The following is a 17,835-nucleotide window of genomic DNA, read 5'->3' on the forward strand; positions in this document are numbered from 1 at the left end:
CGAGGCCCAGCCCAGCCTGGCCAAGCGGCTCCCTCCAGCCCGGCTCCGGCCCCAGCCCGAGCCCTGGCTCTGGCCCCGGTCGAGCAGCTCCCGCCAGCCTGGGTACCCTGGTCCCGGCCTGGCCCCGGCTAAGTACCCCAGCCCCAGCCCGGTCCCAGCCTGGCCCCCCAGCCCCAGCCTGGCCCCGGCAGAGGGCCCCAGCCTGGTCGCGGCCTCAGCTATGTGCCCCCGGCTTGGGCCCCATAGGTCTGGCCTGTCCCAGCTCAGACCTCGCAGCACCAGTGCCAGCCCCAGCCAAGCGGCTCCGATCCCGGCTCCTGCCCCAGCCCCGGTCGAGCAGCTCCAGGCCAAACCTGGACCCGGCCCAGTCCCAGCCTAGTGCCCCAGCCCCGGCCCTGGCCCCAGTCAAGTGCCCCAGCCAAGTGCCCCCGGCCCCAGCCTGGCTTGGGCCCCGCGGCCCCAGCCCCGGCCCCGGGTGAACAGCCTGGACCCGGCTCCAGGCAGCGCAGTAAGGGGGCAGGGAGCAGGGAGGGAGTGTTGGAAGAGGGCCGGGGAGGTGGGGGGGTGATGGGGGGGTGGAGAGGGGTGGGGCAGTCAGAGGGTAGGAAACAGGGGGATTGAATGGGGCAGGGGTTCCAGGGGGGGCAGTCAGGAAGGAGCAGGAGTTGGATGGGGCGGTGGGGGACAGGTGGGGGCAGGAGTTCCGGGGCAGTCGGGGACAGGGAGAAGGGGTGGTTGGATGGGGCAGGGGTCCCAGGGGGGATATCAAGGAACGTGGGGGGTTGGATGGGACAGGAGTCCCTGGGGGGCCACGACCCCCTCGTGGGATGAGGAAGAGGGAACCTGTTGTTAATATTTTGGCAGCTCATCACTCCCTGAGGGCTCAGGCTCAGGGAAATTGGTACTGTCAGGGGAAAGAAGTGGTAAAGAGTCCACTAGGTCCACTAAAACAGCAGCACTGGAGTCAGTGAGAGCCTTGGTACTGAGTACTGCAGCCTCACAAAAGATCAGGACAATGTCTGCCAGTACCATTGACTCCCCCTACATCAACAGCTACCGCTCGGCCTGCCTTAACGGAACCAACTGCTACCACGGTACCACAAGAGACACTGGAATCACCACTACTCAGTACTGACACAATTACAGTACCAACTATATCTCGGTCCCCTGAGTTTCCTGCAGTACCGAGACAATCACCATCCTTGACTGCTCCACCTCTATCGAGTGGTGAGGAAGAGGAGGAGGATGTATAGTCAGTCTCAGTGGAACCCTACAATATCTAGAACTAGAGCTGGTACATTGTACACCTATTTTATGGAAAATATGAAAAGAAATGAAAGTCTGATGTGCTTTGAAGGACAGAGAAAAGTGACAGTTCTCCCCCTCTTTGTCAATGGGGGGAAATGTTGAGTGTGTTTATTTCCCTTCCAAAACAGAATGAAATCCTTTCCCCCACCCCAATTCCCTCCCCCCTCCCCCCCAACAATCAATGCACCTCTACCCCGATATAACACGACCCGATATAACACGAATTCGGATATAACGCGGTAAAGCAGCGCTCCAGGGGGGCAGGACTGCGCACTCCGGCAGATCAAAGCAAGTTCGATATAACGCGGTGTCACCTATAACGCGGTAAGATTTTTTGGCTCCTGAGGACAGCGTTATATCGGGGTAGAGGTGTATTTCCATGTTGAATCCAGTCCCTGCATTAAAAAATGTCAACCAAAATAAAGTATCAGAGGGGTAGCTATGTTAGTCTGGATCTGTAAAACTTTCATTTTGATCAAAATGGCATTTTCCATTCAAAAAAGAACTTGGATACAAGTTTTCAGCCAGTTGTAGTTTGAATATTCAGAATTAATGACTCCTCTGTTCCCATCTCTCCCTCCAGAGGGCTCCGGGTGCAAACTCTGCCCCAGAGACTGGCGGCTGCATGGGGACAAGTGCTACTGGGTGTCTAAGGACCGTAAAAACTGGACTCGGAGCCGTGACGACTGCTCGGGGAAGAGCGCTCAAATGCTCGTGATCCAGAACCAGAAGGAGATGGTAACACAAAATATAGAATCATAGAGAAACGTGTGTCACTAGTTACAATCCCAGTGCAGCAGGTTTATCCAGCCTGGTGCTACTACCCAGGGGCGGCTCTAGACATTTCGCCGCCCCAAGCACGGCGGCATGCTGCGGGGGGCGCTCTCTTGGTCGCCGGTCCCGCGGCTCCGGTGGACCTCCCGCAGGCGTGCCTGCGGATGGTCCACTGGCCCTGTGGCTCCACCGAAGCTGCGGGACCAGCAGACCCTCCGCAGGCATGCCGCCGAAGGCAGCCTGCCTGCCGCCCTCCCGGCGACCGGCAGAGCGACGCCCGCGGCATGCCGCCCTAAGCACGCGCTTGGCGTGGTGGGGCCTGGAGCTGCCCCTGCTACTACCCCCATCCCCCATTTCTCCACCAGTTAACCAAACTCCACACTGGGGTGTTTTCTCCCCTTTGGGCATCTGGCTGATTAACATACAGTTCAGAACAAGAACCCCACAGCTTTCTGATCCCAGACGGCTCAGCTGGCTCCTTTAGGCTTTCCCCCCTTGAGCCCTGTCTGGGAGCTCAGCAGAGTCATTCTGCATAGAGCTACTCATACAACCCCCCTACTCCATAAAATCTCACCCTGCCCAGCCTGACCTTGGGCTGCCCTGGTAGCCCCATCAGGCCTGGCTCCTGGTTACCTGCTTCCCACCTGAACCTCCCAGTCCAGGAGCACCTAGTCACAGGCCAGGCTGAACCCAGGACTCCCTGAAGGGCCAGCTCACCCTGTGACACCAAGGACTGGTGCTGATGTTACCATGTCTGCACAGAGAGAGCCGCATTTCCCCGCCCCGGTGCTGGGACTCTGCCCGCCCAGGGGCGTGGGTGAGTTAGCTCAGGTGCCGACGGGGGATTCTCCTGCTGGCGTTACGGGCAGAGCTACCAAAGCCAAGAACAAGCATTTAATGGGAGCACTAAGGGAGCTCTAGCCTGTTACAGCATATTCACCCCACCCCCTCTGCTTTGCACCTCACAGAATTCCATACAGGATGTTGTACAAAATACAAGCTACATCTGGATTGGCCTTAACATGACATCCCCAGGGGGGAAATGGACCTGGGTGGATGGTTCCCCATTAGATACAACATGGTGAGTGCTGCCTGATGTTTCCTGTTTGAGATGTTTGGGAAACTCCCATTGTATAACTTGCTGATGTTAAAAGTACGTCTGTCTAAGGCAGTGGTCCCCAAGGTGGTGCCCGCAGGCACCATGGCATCTGCCAGAGCATTTATGTGCACCTGCCTAGTGCCCAGCAGGGGAGAGAAGCCACGGCCCCGCACCTGTCGAGGACAGAGAACTCGGGGGCTGCAGACTGTGGGCACTGGTGTTCTCGGTCCCTGGCGGGCACAGGGCCGCAGCTTAAGCCAGAGAGAAGCCGCGGCCTCGCACCTCCCGGGGATAGAGAACTCCGGGGCTGCAGGCTGCGGGTGCCAGTGTTCTCTGTCCTCCCAGCTTCTCTCCGACTTCTCTCTGCACTGCCCAGAACTGGCACCAAAAAAACCCAAAAACCAAAACCAAACCAAAACAAAAAACACTCCTGCAGAATGGACGGAATGCCGCTCCGTAGCATGTGCTGCCCCAGGCACGTGCTTGCTCCACTGGTGCCTGGAGCCGGCCCTGTATGTGAGTAATTGTTGGTGCCTGCCACACTCTTCTGAAAACATGAATGTGCTACTGACCACAAAAAGGTTGGGGACCACTGGTCTAAGGCCTGGCCTACACCTATCCATTTTACTAACATAAATATGTTGGGTAAAAGTATTTTTGCTGTGCCAGGAAAGGCCCTAGTGTAGCTGCAGTTACACCAACATACCTGTGCTTATAGCAGTGTGGCTTTCGCTGATCTGGGGAACTGGCATAAGCTATAGTAATAGAAGCACTCAGATATGGATATAGCTGTGTCCACACTAGAGGGTTTCCTGTATAACTGCACCAGAAACACCTCTGAGTGTAGACAAGGGCTAAGGTGCTGACCTGGCCAGGGCTGTCCCTACCTATTCTGGGACGCTACACAGCCCCCCCATGATGGAGGTGGGGGGTAGGACCCCAGGCCTCCCTGGGGGGCGGGTTGGCTTGGGGGGCAGCGGGGAACCACCCCCCCAGCACTCACCAACGGCTGGCGCCAGGTCGCTGCACTTCCCGCTGCTGGTGAGTGCAGGCCTGGCCCTGCTGCAGTCCTCAGGGGAGGGAAGAGGTGGGGCTGGGTCTTATCCCTTGATCCTCCCTCTTCTTCCTTCCATTAGAACAGTGTAACTTACGATTAGTGGGGATCTGAGTTCACACCCCACTGAGGTGCTTGGGGCAGCTCTCCCCTCTTAGAGAGACTAGACAAGCCCAGAGACAGATAAGCAGAGCATTGGGCTGGGGTGTAAACCTACCTCACAGGACCTGGCCATGCACTGACTGCACTATGGACCCTGCTGTTGTGCATTACAAATTCCCCAATGCACTTTGATCTACGCTGCTTTCAAATGGGAGATTCCCAAACCTGAGCTGGCTTTTGTAGGTGACAAATCTGAGCAACTGTCACAGATTGAAGTGTCACTAGAGGAGGTTTTGGAATTAATTGATAAACTCAACATTAACAAGTCACCGGGACCAGATGGCATTCACCCAAGAGTTCTGAAAGAACTCAAATGTGAAGTTGTGGAACTATTAACCAAGGTTTATAACCTGTCCTTTAAATCGGCTTCGGTACCCAATGACTGGAAGTTAGCTAATGTAACGCCAATATTTAAAAAGGGCTCTAGAGGTGATCCCGGCAATTACAGAGCGGTAAGTCTAACATCGGTATCGGGCAAATTAGTCGAAACAATAGTTAAGAATAAAATTGTCAGACACATAGAAAAACATAAACTGTTGAGCAATAGTCAACATGATTTCTGTAAAGGGAAATCATGTCTTACTAATCTATTAGAGTTCTTTGAAGGGGTCAACAAACATGTGGACAAGGGGGATCCCGTGGACATAGTGTACTTAGATTTCCAGAAAGCCTTTGACAAGGTCCCTCACCAAAGGTTCTTACATAAATTAAGCTGTCATGGGATAAAAGGGAAGGTCCTTTCATGGATTGAGAACTGGTTAAAAGACAGGGAACAAAGGGTAGGAATTAATGGTAAATTCTCAAAATGGAGAGGGGTAACTAGTGGTGTTCCCCAAGGGTCAGTCCTAGGACCAATCCTATTCAATTTATTCATAAATGATCTGGAGAAAGGGGTAAACAGTGAGGTGGCAAAGTTTGCAGATGATACTAAAGTTCTCAAGATAGTTAAGACCAAAGCAGATTGTGAAGAACTTTAAAAAGATCTCACAAAACTAAGTGATTGGGCAACAAAATGGCAAATGAAATTTAATGTGGATAAATGTAAAGTAATGCACATTGGAAAAAATAACCCCAACTATACATACAGTATGATGGGGGCAAATTTAGCTACAACGAGTCAGGAAAAAGATCTTGGAGTCATCGTGGATAGTTCTCTGAAGATGTCCACGCAGTGTGCAGAGGCGGTCAAAAAAGCAAACAGGATGTTAGGAATCATTAAAAAGGGGATAGAGAATAAGACTGAGAATATATTATTGCCCTTATATAAATCCATGGTACGCCCACATCTCGAATACTGTGTACAGATGTGGTCTCCTCACCTCAAAAAAGATATACTGGCACTAGAAAAGGTTCAGAAAAGAGCAACTAAAATGATTAGGGGTTTGGAGAGGGTCCCATATGAGGAGCAATTAAAGAGGCTAGGACTCTTCAGCTTGGGAAAGAGGAGACTAAGGGGGGATATGATAGAGGTATATAAAATCATGAGTGATGTGGAGAAAGCGGATAAGGAAAAGTTATTTACTTAGTCCCATAATACAAGAACTAGGGGTCACCAAATGAAATTAATGGGCAGCAGGTTTAAAACAAATAAAAGGAAGTTCTTCTTCACGCAGCGCACAGTCAACTTGTGGAACTCCTTGCCTGAGGAGGTTGTGAAGGCTAGGACTATAACAGCATTTAAAAGAGAACTGGATAAATTCATGGAGATTAAGTCCATAAGAACATAAGAACATAAGAACATAAGAAAGGCCGTACCGGGTCAGACCAAGGTCCATCTAGCCCAGTATCTGTCTACCGACAGTGGCCAATGCCAGGTGCCCCTGAGGGAGTGAACCTAACAGGCAATGATCAAGTGATCTCTCTCCTGCCATCCATCTCCATCCTCTGACGAACAGAGGCTAGGGACACCATTCTTACCCATCCTGGCTAATAGCCATTTATGGACTTAGCCACCATGAATTTATCCAGTCCCCTTTTAAACATTGTTATAGTCCTAGCCTTCACAACCTCCTCAGGTAAGGAGTTCCACAAGTTGATGGTGAGCTGCGTGAAGAAGAACTTCCTTTTATTTGTTTTAAACCTGCTGCCTATTAATTTCATTTGGTGACCCCTAGTTCTTGTATTATGGGAATAAGTAAATAACTTTTCCTTATCCACTTTCTCAACATCACTCATGATTTTATATACCTCTATCCTGTCCCCCCTTAGTCTCCTCTTTTCCAAACTGAAGAGTCCTAGCCTCTTTAATCTTTCCTCATATGGGACCCTCTCTAAACCCCTAATCATTTTAGTTGCTCTTTCTGAACCTTTCTAGTGCTAGAATATCTTTTGAGGTGAGGAGACCACATCTGTACACAGTATTCGAGATGTGGGCGTACCATGGATTTATATAAGGGCAATAATATATTCTCAGTCTTATTCTCTATCCCCTTTTTAATGATTCCTAACATCCTGTTTGCTTTTTTGACCGCCTCTGCACACTGCGTGGAAATCTTCAGAGAACTATCCACGATAACTCCAAGATCTTTTTCCTGACTCGTTGTGGCTAAATTAGCCCCCATCATGTTGTATGTATAGTTGGGGTTATTTTTTCCAATGTGCATTACTTTACATTTATCCACATTAAATTTCATTTGACATTTTGTTGCCCAATCACTTAGTTTTGTGAGATCTTTTTGAAGTTCTTCACAATCTGCTTTGGTCTTAACTATCTTGAGCAGTTTAGTGTCATCTGCAAACTTTGCCACCTCACTGTTTACCCCTTTCTCCAGATCATTTATGAATAAATTGAATAGGATTGGTCCCAGGACTGACCCTTGGGGAACACCACTAGTTACCCCTCTCCATTCTGAGAATTTACCATTAATTCCTACCCTTTGTTCCCTGTCTTTTAACCAGTTCTCAATCCATGAAAGGACCTTTCCTTTTATCCCATGACAGCTTAATTTACGTAAGAGCCTTTGGTGAGGGACCTTGTCAAAGGCTTTCTGAAATCTAAGTACACTATGTCCACGGATCCCCTTGTCCACATGTTTGTTGACCCTTCAAAGAACTCTAATAGATTAGTAAGACACGATTTCCCTTTACAGAAACCATGTTGACTATTGCTCAAGAGTTTATGTTTTTCTATGTGTCTGACAATTTTATTCTTTACTATTGTTTCAACTAATTTGCCCGGTACCAACGTTAGACTTACCGGTCTGTAATTGCCGGATCACCCTAGAACCCTTTTTAAATATTGGCGTTACATTAGCTAACTTCCAGTCATTGGGTACGAAGCCGATTTAAAGGACAGGTTACAAATCTTTGTTAATAGTTCCGCTTCTTCACATTTGAGTTCTTTCAGATCTTTTGGGTGAATGCCATCTGTTCCGGTTGTCTTGTTAATGTTGAGTTTATCAATTAATTCCAAAACCTCCTCTAGTGACACTTCAATCTGTGACAGTTCCTCAGATTTGTCACCTACAAAAGCCAGCTCAGGTTTGGGAATCTCCCTAACATCCTCAGCCGTGAAGACTGAAGCAAAGAATCCATTTAGTTTCTCCGCAATGACTTTATCATCTTTAAGCGCTCCTTTTGTATTTTCATCGTCAAGGGGCCCCACTGGTTGTTTAGCAGGCTTCCTGCTTCTGATGTACTTAAAAAACATTTTGTTATTACCTTTGGAGTTTATGGCTAGCCGTTCTTCAAACTCCTCTTTGGCTTTTCTTATTACACTCTTGCACTTAAGTTGGCAGTGTTTGTGCTCCCTTCTATTTGCCTCACTGGGATTTGACTTCCACTTTTTAAAGGAAGTCTTTTTATCTCTCACTGCTTCTTTTACATGGTTGTTAAGCCACGGTGGCTCTTTTTTAGTTCTTTTACTGTTTTTCTTAATTTGGGGTATACATTGAAGTTGGGCCTCTATTATGGTGTCTTTAAAAAGGGCCCACGCAACTTGCAGGGATTTCACTTTAGTCACTGTACCTTTTAACTTTTGTCTAACTAACCCCCTCATTTTTGTATAGTTCCCCCTTTTGAAATTAAAGGCCACAGTGTTGGGCAGTTGAGATGTTCTTCCCACCACAGGGATGTTAAATGTCATTATATTATGGTCACTATTTCCAAGCGGTCCTGCTATAGTTACCTCTTGGACCAGCTCCTGCGCTCCACTCAGGATTAAATCTAGAGTCGCCTCTCCCCTTGTGGGTTCCCGTACCAGCTGCTCCATGAAGCAGTCATTTAAAGTATCGAGAAATTTTATCTCTGCATTTCGTCCTGAAGTGAAATGTTCCCAGTCAATATGGGGATAATTGAAATCCCCACTATTATTGGGTTCTTAATTTTGATAGCCTCTCTAATTTCCCTTAGCATTTCATCATCACTATTACTGTCCTGGTCAGGTGGTCGATAATAGATCCCTACTGTTATATTTTTACTAGAGCATGAAATTTCTATCCATAGAGACTCTATGGAACCTGTGGATTCGCTTAAGATTTTTACTTCATTTGAATCTACACTTTCTTTAACATATAGTGCCACTCCTCCCCCTGCACGACCTGTTCTGTCCTTCCGATATATTTTGTACCCCGGAATGATTGTGTCCCATTGATTGGTCTCAGTCCACCAGGTTTCTGTGATGCCTATTATATCTATATCCTCCTTTATCACAAGGCACTCTAGTTCACCCATCTTATTATTTAGACTTCTGGCATTTGTGTACAAGCACTTTAAAAACTTGTCCCTGTTTATTAGCCTGCCTTTTTCTGATGTGCCAGATTCTTTTTTATGTGACTGTTTATCATCTGATCTGGCCCTTATATTATACTTCTCATTGCTCTGCTCCTGACTATAACCTGGAGATTCTCTATCATCAGACTCTCCCCTAAGAGAAGTCTGTGTCCGATCCACACGCTCCTCTGCAGCAGTCGGCTTTCCCCCATCTCCTAGTTTAAAAACTGCTCTACAACCTTATTAATGTTTAGTGCCAGCAGTCTGGTTCCACTTTGGTTTAGGTGGAGCCCATCTCTCCTGTATAGGCTCCTCCCATCCCAGAAGTTTCCCCAGTTCCTAATGAACGTGAACCCCTCCTCTCTACACCATCGTCTCATCCACGCATTGAGACTCTGAAGCTCTGCCTGCCTACCTGGCCCTGCGCGTGGAACTGGGAGCATTTCTGAAAATGCCACCATAGAGGTCCTGGATTTCAGTCTCTTCCCTAGCAGCCTAAATTTGGCTTCCAGGACATCTCTCCTACCCTTCCCTATGTCATTGGTACCTACATGTACCACGACCACCGGCTCCTCCCCAGCACTACACATAAGTCTATCTAGATGCCTCGAGAGATCCGCAACCTTCGCACCAGGCAGGCAAGTCACCATACGGTTCTCCCGGTCATCACAGACCCAGCTATCTACATTTCTAATAATCGAATCTCCCATTACTAACACCTGCCTTTTCCTAGAAACTGGAGTTCCCTCCCCCAGAGAGGCAACCTCAGTGCAAGAGGCAACCCCAGCACCTTCTGGAAGGAGGGTCCCAACTACGGGAAGGTTTCCCTCTGCTCCCATTGACTGCTCTACTTCCCTGGGCCCTTCTTCCTCCTCAACAGCACAGGAGCTGTCTAAGCGGAGGTGGGACAATTCTACAGTGTCCCGGAAAGCCTCATCAACATACCTCTCTGCCTCTCTCAGCTCCTCCAGTTCCGCCACCCTGGCCTCCAAAGTCCGTACATGGTCTCTGAGGGTCAGGAGCTCCTTGCACCGACTGCACACATACGCCACCCGCCCATAGGGCAGGTAATCATACATGCGACAGTCAGTGCAATAAACTGGATAGCCCCCACTCTGCTGCTGGGCTTCTGCCTGCATTGTCTCCTAGTTAGTGAAAGGGTGGTTTACGGAAAGTAGTTTTGGAATGTGGTTCGGTTTATAGGTTTTAGGGGGGGGCCACGGGGAAGGGGTTAGGGCTGGCGAGGGGCTCCCACTCCCTTCCCACTCCCCTGCCAAACTCCCTTGCGAAACTCCCTGTTAGCAGCCCCTGGTCGCTTGTGCGCGGCTTTATAAAGCCCTGGCCTGGCCTGAGTGAATGCCCCGCCCACTGATTAAGGCTCAGCCAATTACCAGAGGCTTCGAGCTTTCAAACCTGCCTCCAACTGCCAGCCAGAGCACACGGTCCCTCAAACAACCAAACAAACAAACAGACTGACAAACACAAGCTCAGCACACAGCAAGTAACCCCCAAACACAAACAAACACACACTACAGACAGTCACTTACCCCACAGATGCTGTATTAGCTCCTCCTTCACCTGGAGAACTCCCTCTATAAATGGCTATTAGCCAGGATGGGTAAGAATGGTGTCCCTAGCCTCTGTTTGTCAAAGGGTAGAGATGGATGACAGGAGAGAGATCACTTGATCATTGCCTGTTAGGTTCATTCCCTCTGGGGCACCTGGCATTGGCCACTGTCGGTAGACAGATACTGGGCTAGATGGACCTTTGGTCTGACCCGGTGCAGCCATTCTTATGTTCTTATGAGTATGTCAAAGCTCATTAGGGAACTGTTAGGGTGGGGTCGCACAGCCCACATGGCCAGCAAGTTGGAGTTACAGCCTAGCCTGCCGTGCCCTAAGGGCTCGATTCACAAAGGGACTTATGTGTTGAGATGCTGAGCCTAACTTTTAAGAGCCTAGAAAATCCCAACATTCACAAAGCCTGAATTAGGCACTTAGGTTAGGCACTGCATGGAGAGAGACAGGCCGTCAGAATAGAATCCACAAAAGCCAGTTCACTAGGTGGGGAGCCATGTAAGCCAGCCAGTGGGAGATGCCAAGCTGACCCAGGGAGGCACCTTTCCCTGGCCCCCATTGTATCTGAGTGACTCATAATTTCTACTGTATTTATCATCACACAGACCCCTGTGAGGCAGGGCTTTTATCCCCATAGTACAGATGGGGAAACTGAGGCAAATGCCTTCTTCCACTCAGATAGAGGGGGGAAAATGAACCAGGGTCACCCACATCCCAGGTGAGTGCTTTAACCACTAGGCTAGACATTATGAGAAGTGCATCCTCCTCATTCTACCCCCGCCCCCATCCTCTACACACACACTGACTATTTTGTGCCAGCTCATGCACGGGGCCCAATCTAAGCACATCTGAGTTACCTGAGTGCACCCCACATGTGAGTGAGGTGGAGGGGTGCCGGTTTTCCCCTCATTCATGCAGCATGCTGGGGCTTAGGCACCCGGATATCTTGATGGAGGCAGCAGTGCACAGGTTCAGAGGCAGAAACAAAGACACTAAGGGAATTTAGGTGCCCAAAGGGACAGGTGGCAGCTGTGCAGAGTTATTGTGAATAGCAGTGGGCCCTGATGCTGGATTCAGGCACCTAGAGTGGCAGTTAGGTACTTATGCTCTGTTGTGACTCCAGCCCTAACTGTTCATCTAGACAAGCCCTTAGGCTCTCTGCAGACTCAGGCAGCAGTCGGTTACTCAGCTCACATTTTGCAGGTTTTCCTCACAGCCAAGAGACCCAGAGACTTTGTTTTTAAAGGAAAGCCAAGATGCAGGAGCTCAAGGTGGCTGCTCCCAGTGAACAAGTACCAGGTCACCGACCCCATGAGATCCAGGCAAGTTTGTTCCTTGCCAGAGACCCCCTAACTCATCTCACCTCCTGTGACGTCTTCTCCACTGACGCTCTGCAGGAAAGATACAGCGATGGTGGACAGTACCAGAGCCAAACTTCCCATTACAGTGAGGGGGAGGAAACATATCTGCTATGGGCCTTTTCTTGTTAAAGGGAACCCCAGTGACACTGACTCTCTCTTTAATTCTGCAGCTTCCCAGTCCCAGGCTCTACTGACGGGAAGAGCTGTGGTCGGATAAAAGGCAGCAAGATTCACTCTGAGAAGTGTGGTACTGAGCAAAAATGGATCTGCCAGAAAGAAGCTGCTGTGATATAAACGCTGGAGCTGAGAATCCACCTTCGTGTCTCTGTAACACGTAGCAGTATACTGCGTTTAGTCTCATGGGGCAGGCTTGTGGCTTTAGGCAGAGCTCTAAGCCAGGGGCGGAGGAGAACTCCGGGAGGTGCTGGGACTCAGGTGCCCCTTGCAGACACAGTCCCAGTCCCTCCCCTCAGTCCTTCTCACTGTGCTGGGGTGTTGAGTTGTAATTTATAGTTCCCCTAAACCAGTAATAAATTACTAGGCTGTGACGCTTCCCAGAGGTACCCAGGGCTGGGAGGCACCTCGCTACCCTTGCCTCAAGCATCAGGGAGCCTTGTCTGTGCCTGCCAGGGGTCAGCTCCCCAAGCTCACCAGCCACAAGCAACACAAGCACTGTCCCCTCAGGACTCTCACTGTCACTCTTCAGGTTAGCAATAGGCACAGCCAAACCCTCAAGCCCTCTCAGCATGGCCCTGGGGTCTGGACACATGCAGCATTCATAGAGCCAGAGCTTCCAAAGAAGCACTATCCCCGTCCCCCACAGCTTACTAGTTCCACCTCAGATCATTGCCATGCTTCACACCCAGCATGTAGCTATGTGTCTAGTGACATCACATGTACGTTTATTTAACACAACAGAGAGATTGAAGTAGTAACAAGTAGAAGTGTTGGAAACAACAAAGGCTTCATCTGGTCAATTTTGGAGTGAAAAGAGACACTGGGTCAGACCAATGGTCCATCCAGCCCAGCATCCTATCTTCCAATAGTGGCTAATACCAGCTGCTTCAGAGGGAATGAACAGAACAGCGGCAATTACCAAGTGATCAATCCCCTGGCATCCAGTCCCAGAATCCGGACGTCAGAGATTTAGGGACACCCAGAACATGGGGTTGTATCCCTGACCATCTTGGCTAATTCCCATCGATGGGCCTATCCTCCAGGGACTTGTGTAATTATTTTTTGAACCCAATTGTACTTTTGGCCTCCACAACATCCTCTGGCAACAAGTTCCACGGGTTGACTGTTCGTTGGTTAAGAAATATTTCCTTTCATTTGTTTTAACCCTGCTATTAATTTTATTGGGTGACCCCTAGTTCTTCTGTTATGAGAGGGAGTAAATAACACTTCCTTACTCACTTTCTCCAAACCATTCGTGATTTTATAAACCTCTATCATATTCCTCCTTAGTCATCTCTTTTCCAGGCCCCAGTCTCTTTAATCTCTCCTTGAATGGAAGCTGTTCCATACCACTAATAATTTTGGACGACAAGTATCAGAGGGGTAGGCGTGTTAGTCTGTATCCATAAAAACAATGAGGAGTCCGGTAGCACCTTAAAGACTAACAGATTTATTTGGGCATAAGCTTTCGTGGGCAAAAAGCCCCCTTCGTCAGATGTATGGAGTGGAAGTTACAGATACAGGCATAAATATACTGGCACGTGAAGAGAAGGGAGTTACCTTACAAGTGAAGAACCAGTGCTGACAGGGCCAATTCAGTCAGGGTGGACGTGGTCCACTCCCAATAGTTGAGGACGTGTCAATACCAAAAGAGGGAAAATTGCTTTTGTAGTGAGCCAGCCATTCCCAGTCCCTATTCAAGCCCAAATTAATGGTGTTAAATTTGCAAATGAATTGGAGTTCTGCAGTTTCTCTTTGAAGTCTGTTTTTGAAGACTTTGTTGAAGAATGGCTACTTTTAAATCTGTTATTGAATGTCCAAGGAAATTGAAGTGTTCTCCTACTGACTTTTGTATGTTACCATTCCTGATATCTAATTTGTGTCCATTTATTCTTTACGTAGAGACTGTCTGGTTTGGCCAATGTACATGGCAGGGGGGCATTGCTGACACATGATGGCATATATCACGTTGGTAGATGTGCAGGTGAATGAGCCCCTGATGGTGTGACTGATATGGTTAGGTCCTATGATGGTGTCGCTAGAGTAGATATGGGGATAGAGTTGGCAACAGGGTTTCTTGGAGGGATTGGTTCCTGGGATAGTGTTTCTGTGGCATGGCATGTAGTTACTGGCGAGTATTTGCTTCAGGTTGGTGGGGCTGTCTGTAAGCGAGGACTGGCCTGTTTCCCAAGGTCTGTGAGAGTGAGGGATCGTTTTCCAGGATAAGCTGTAGATTGTTGTTATTTTTCACTGGTAATTTTTAGAGAGGCCTAAATGCTCACCTTCCCATATGAGAGTGACTCTTCCCAAAAATACACAATAAATAAAAAATAACATATGACATGCAGAATTAGTCACAATGACTTATGTGGTGTGTATGAGCTTCACTAAGTCTTGGAAGGGTTTGTGTGTCCGTCCTCCCAGGTCTCTGAAATCTCTGTAAGTTTAGATCTTCCAAACGTTATTGGGTTTTTTTAAAAGGTGACAATACTGAAGCCAACTACACTTCTTTCATGTGCCACGTTTCAGCCAGGAGACTTTTCCTCTCCCCCTTCATGTGCCTTTTTTGAGAAAAATTCAGCAGTTCCTCTGGCTGCATTGACTCATGACAAGTACACAACACATGCATACAAGATTGTTTTTTTTCTTTTTCATTTCTAGCAAAACATGTGGCCCAGGGCAACAGCAGTTCCACTGTAATAGTTCTGTGCTATATGTATAAATTTCACCCCCAGGTCACTTTGGAACTGATTTTTCTGGGTCCTTATTGGTGTTAAAAATTGGTTCTGGCCCAGAACATATTAATAGCAATGTGTTAGAAGTTTGTTCTCATAGCTAAAATATTGTTCTTAAGGGTCTCTTACAGTATCTGCTGTTTTTTGCAATTTTTTTTTTATTAAAATGCTATTCCTGGCTGTTCCAGCTTTTATACCATCACGTGATTTCTTACGTTGTCATCTTGGCAGCCTGCCAAATGCCAGCCCTGCCAAAATGCTGGCTACAGCCTGCTCTCTGGCCAGGAGGCCAGGTGTAGAGATGCAGGTACTTAGCAGGGAGCCCAGCTGCAACCCCTAACGAGGGCTGGCTCAGAGGAACATACTGAGCTAAGTACTGACAGCTGGGCTGGAGCAGGAGAGGGCTATAAAAGCCCTGGACAAACCTCAGTGAGGGGGCTAGCCTGGGAGGAAACAGGAGGGCAGTAGCTCTGTCTCCTTGCCACCAAGGAAGTCTCAAAGGCCAGGAGTCCCTGGGGAGGGTCTGTATGGGGCACTAACTGTTGGGGGAATCTGGGAACTGCACAGGCATTGTAAATAAAGACACTGGGGTGATTCAACAAAAGAAGGAGTGAACACTCTTTATGACCAGCCTAAACACAGAGTGCAGGCACAAAAGTGGGAGAGCTTGCACCGACCCTGTGACAGAACCACAGTGTGTTCTTTGTGATCTCGGGACAGATGGCAAACCAAACAAATGGGTATTTGATCCTCTTGGCAGAAGACATCTAAAGCCCTCTGGTGTTTCTCACACACTCTCTCAACTTCTGCTTCTTTTGTTGACTCCAATTCAAGTGTTCTGCAGGCTTCTACAATATTCCTTAGCTATCTGTCTGGTTTGAAGTTTCTCTGGGAAAAGGTTTCTCTGCACTCAGGACAGCAGAAGTTTGTACGCAATCCCTTCCCAGCACTGAGTGATGCAGGCCTGGCCACAATCTAGACACACTGGATCTTTAAAATAATCTTTACACACTGAACAAGACAATTCATGTAGGAACATTTTTGCTGGATTCGCAGCAGACATGGCTGCTTCTGCAGAGAGGAGAGGAATTTAGTTTCCTTTTACGGGTCTCAGAAATGGGCTGATTCTGAACTTTGAACACCAAACAGGCGTTTCCTGTGTATACGTTGTCTCATGTTACTTTTGGGAGGCTAGAGACACCTTTTGGTCTGAGTTAGCACCTGGAGGAAGCACCAGGACAGACTGTGGAGTGGCAGCACCTGACACTGTTGATCCCTGCAATGGTGCAGCACGGCCACTCTGCAGAACAGCTGATTGAAAAACAGCACCTGCCACATCCACACCCAGCTCCATACAGCACTTCTTCCTGCCATTGCTGTGTCACTGTGTTGTAGGACTCCAGAGGTACCTAAAGCCTATCTCAGGGGTCGGCAACCTTTCAGAAGTGGTGTGCCAAGTCTTCATTTATTCACTCTAATTTAAGGTTTTGCATGCCAGTAACACATTTTAACATTTTTAGAAGGTCTCTTTCTATAAGTCTTTAATATATAAAAGGTTTCAGAGTAACAGCTGTGTTAGTCTATATCCACAAAAAGAACAGGAGAACTTGTGGCACCTTAGAGACTAACAAATTTATTTGAGCATAAGCTTTCGTGTGCTACAGCCCACTTCATTGGATGCATAGAATGGAACATATAGTGAGGAGCTATAGATACACGTACAGAGAACATGAAAAGGTGGGAGTTGCCCAGCCCACTCTAAGAGGCTAATTAATTAAGATGAACTGTTGTCAGCAGGAGAAAAAAAAACTTTTGTAATGATAATCAAGATAGCCCATTTAAGACAGTTTGACAAGAAGGTGTGAGGATACTTAATATGTTAAGTAATAAAAGTTTTTTTTCCCTTTGCACTTTGTGTTGGGAGGTTTCATTTTGAGGATACACTTAATATGACAAGTAACCATCATATTGTGTGGCAAGAGCTTATGGGCATTATGATTTCATCTAACTTTATCACTGCAAATCTGAAGGCTAAAGTCCAGCCCATTGCTATTCTTGGAGAAGGGTGAGTCTATAATTTAAGGGAAATTACAAAACAGTGTTAGGAAGTCCTGTGTTCTGCCTTCCCCACTGTCGGAGTAGTCGGCAAGAAGGAACTGAGGAGCGGATGGGTCGGCAGGGGTATATATCTGGCGCTATAGCGGCGCCACTCCAGGGGGCACCCAGCCGACCCACCGAGTGTTGCTAGAGTAAAAATCTTCCGACGAGCGTGTACATGGCGCGCACACACCTAACTGGAATGGATAGGAGCAACACATCTCGAAGAACAACAGTTACAACGGTGAATAACCATCTTTTTTGCCTCCTCAGCCGATATGGAAACCACAGTGCGGAATTTCCGACAGGCTGTAATGGTGGCTTTGGGGCTGGGTACTAATCTGTACTCATCATATGTTAACCAAAAACAGCATCCAAATGAGCCATTTGAAAAATATGTGGAAGACAAATTTGAGTTATATTAACAGTATGTGGGGCAACAGAATGCGAGTTGTGAAGATGTTGTATTCATAGAGGGGGTACTTGATGGGATATGTGGCCTGTATAAGGCAGCCCTGAAAACTGGCTTTCAGCCTCCAGGTTATGCTGAATTATTAACATGGGCTTCAAATGTTAGCAAACACAATCAGGAACAGGGTACAGGAGAAAAGGTGCACAGAATGCAAACCTGAGGACAGAAAGGAAAAGGAAAATTGAACATGAGTTTGGAAGATAGCTTTGTTGCTGCAGTTAAGGCAGCAAATGTAGGAGGTGGTAATTGTAGTAACTGTGGAATGTTGGGCCATTAGAAAAAGGAATGTTTTAAGGGGTGGAAGAGCT

At 48.1% G+C, this 17,835-nt stretch overlaps 1 protein-coding gene across 1 annotated transcript in view; it reads left to right on the top strand.

Annotated features, from left to right (window-relative positions):
* Positions 1-12,340, top strand: part of LOC120392412 (killer cell lectin-like receptor subfamily B member 1B allele A) — a 28,340-nt gene extending 16,000 nt beyond the window's left edge. The window contains exons 4-6 of the mRNA XM_039517151.1: positions 1,892-2,046; positions 3,051-3,163; positions 12,217-12,340. Of these exons, the coding sequence (XP_039373085.1) occupies positions 1,892-2,046; positions 3,051-3,163; positions 12,217-12,340 (392 nt within the window). The remainder of the gene's footprint in view (positions 1-1,891; positions 2,047-3,050; positions 3,164-12,216) is intronic.
* The last annotated feature ends 5,495 nt before the right edge of the window (positions 12,341-17,835 follow it).

This window comes from Mauremys reevesii, unplaced genomic scaffold (assembly GCF_016161935.1).
Source record: "Mauremys reevesii isolate NIE-2019 unplaced genomic scaffold, ASM1616193v1 Contig1, whole genome shotgun sequence".
Classification (NCBI taxonomy): Eukaryota; Metazoa; Chordata; order Testudines; family Geoemydidae; genus Mauremys; species Mauremys reevesii.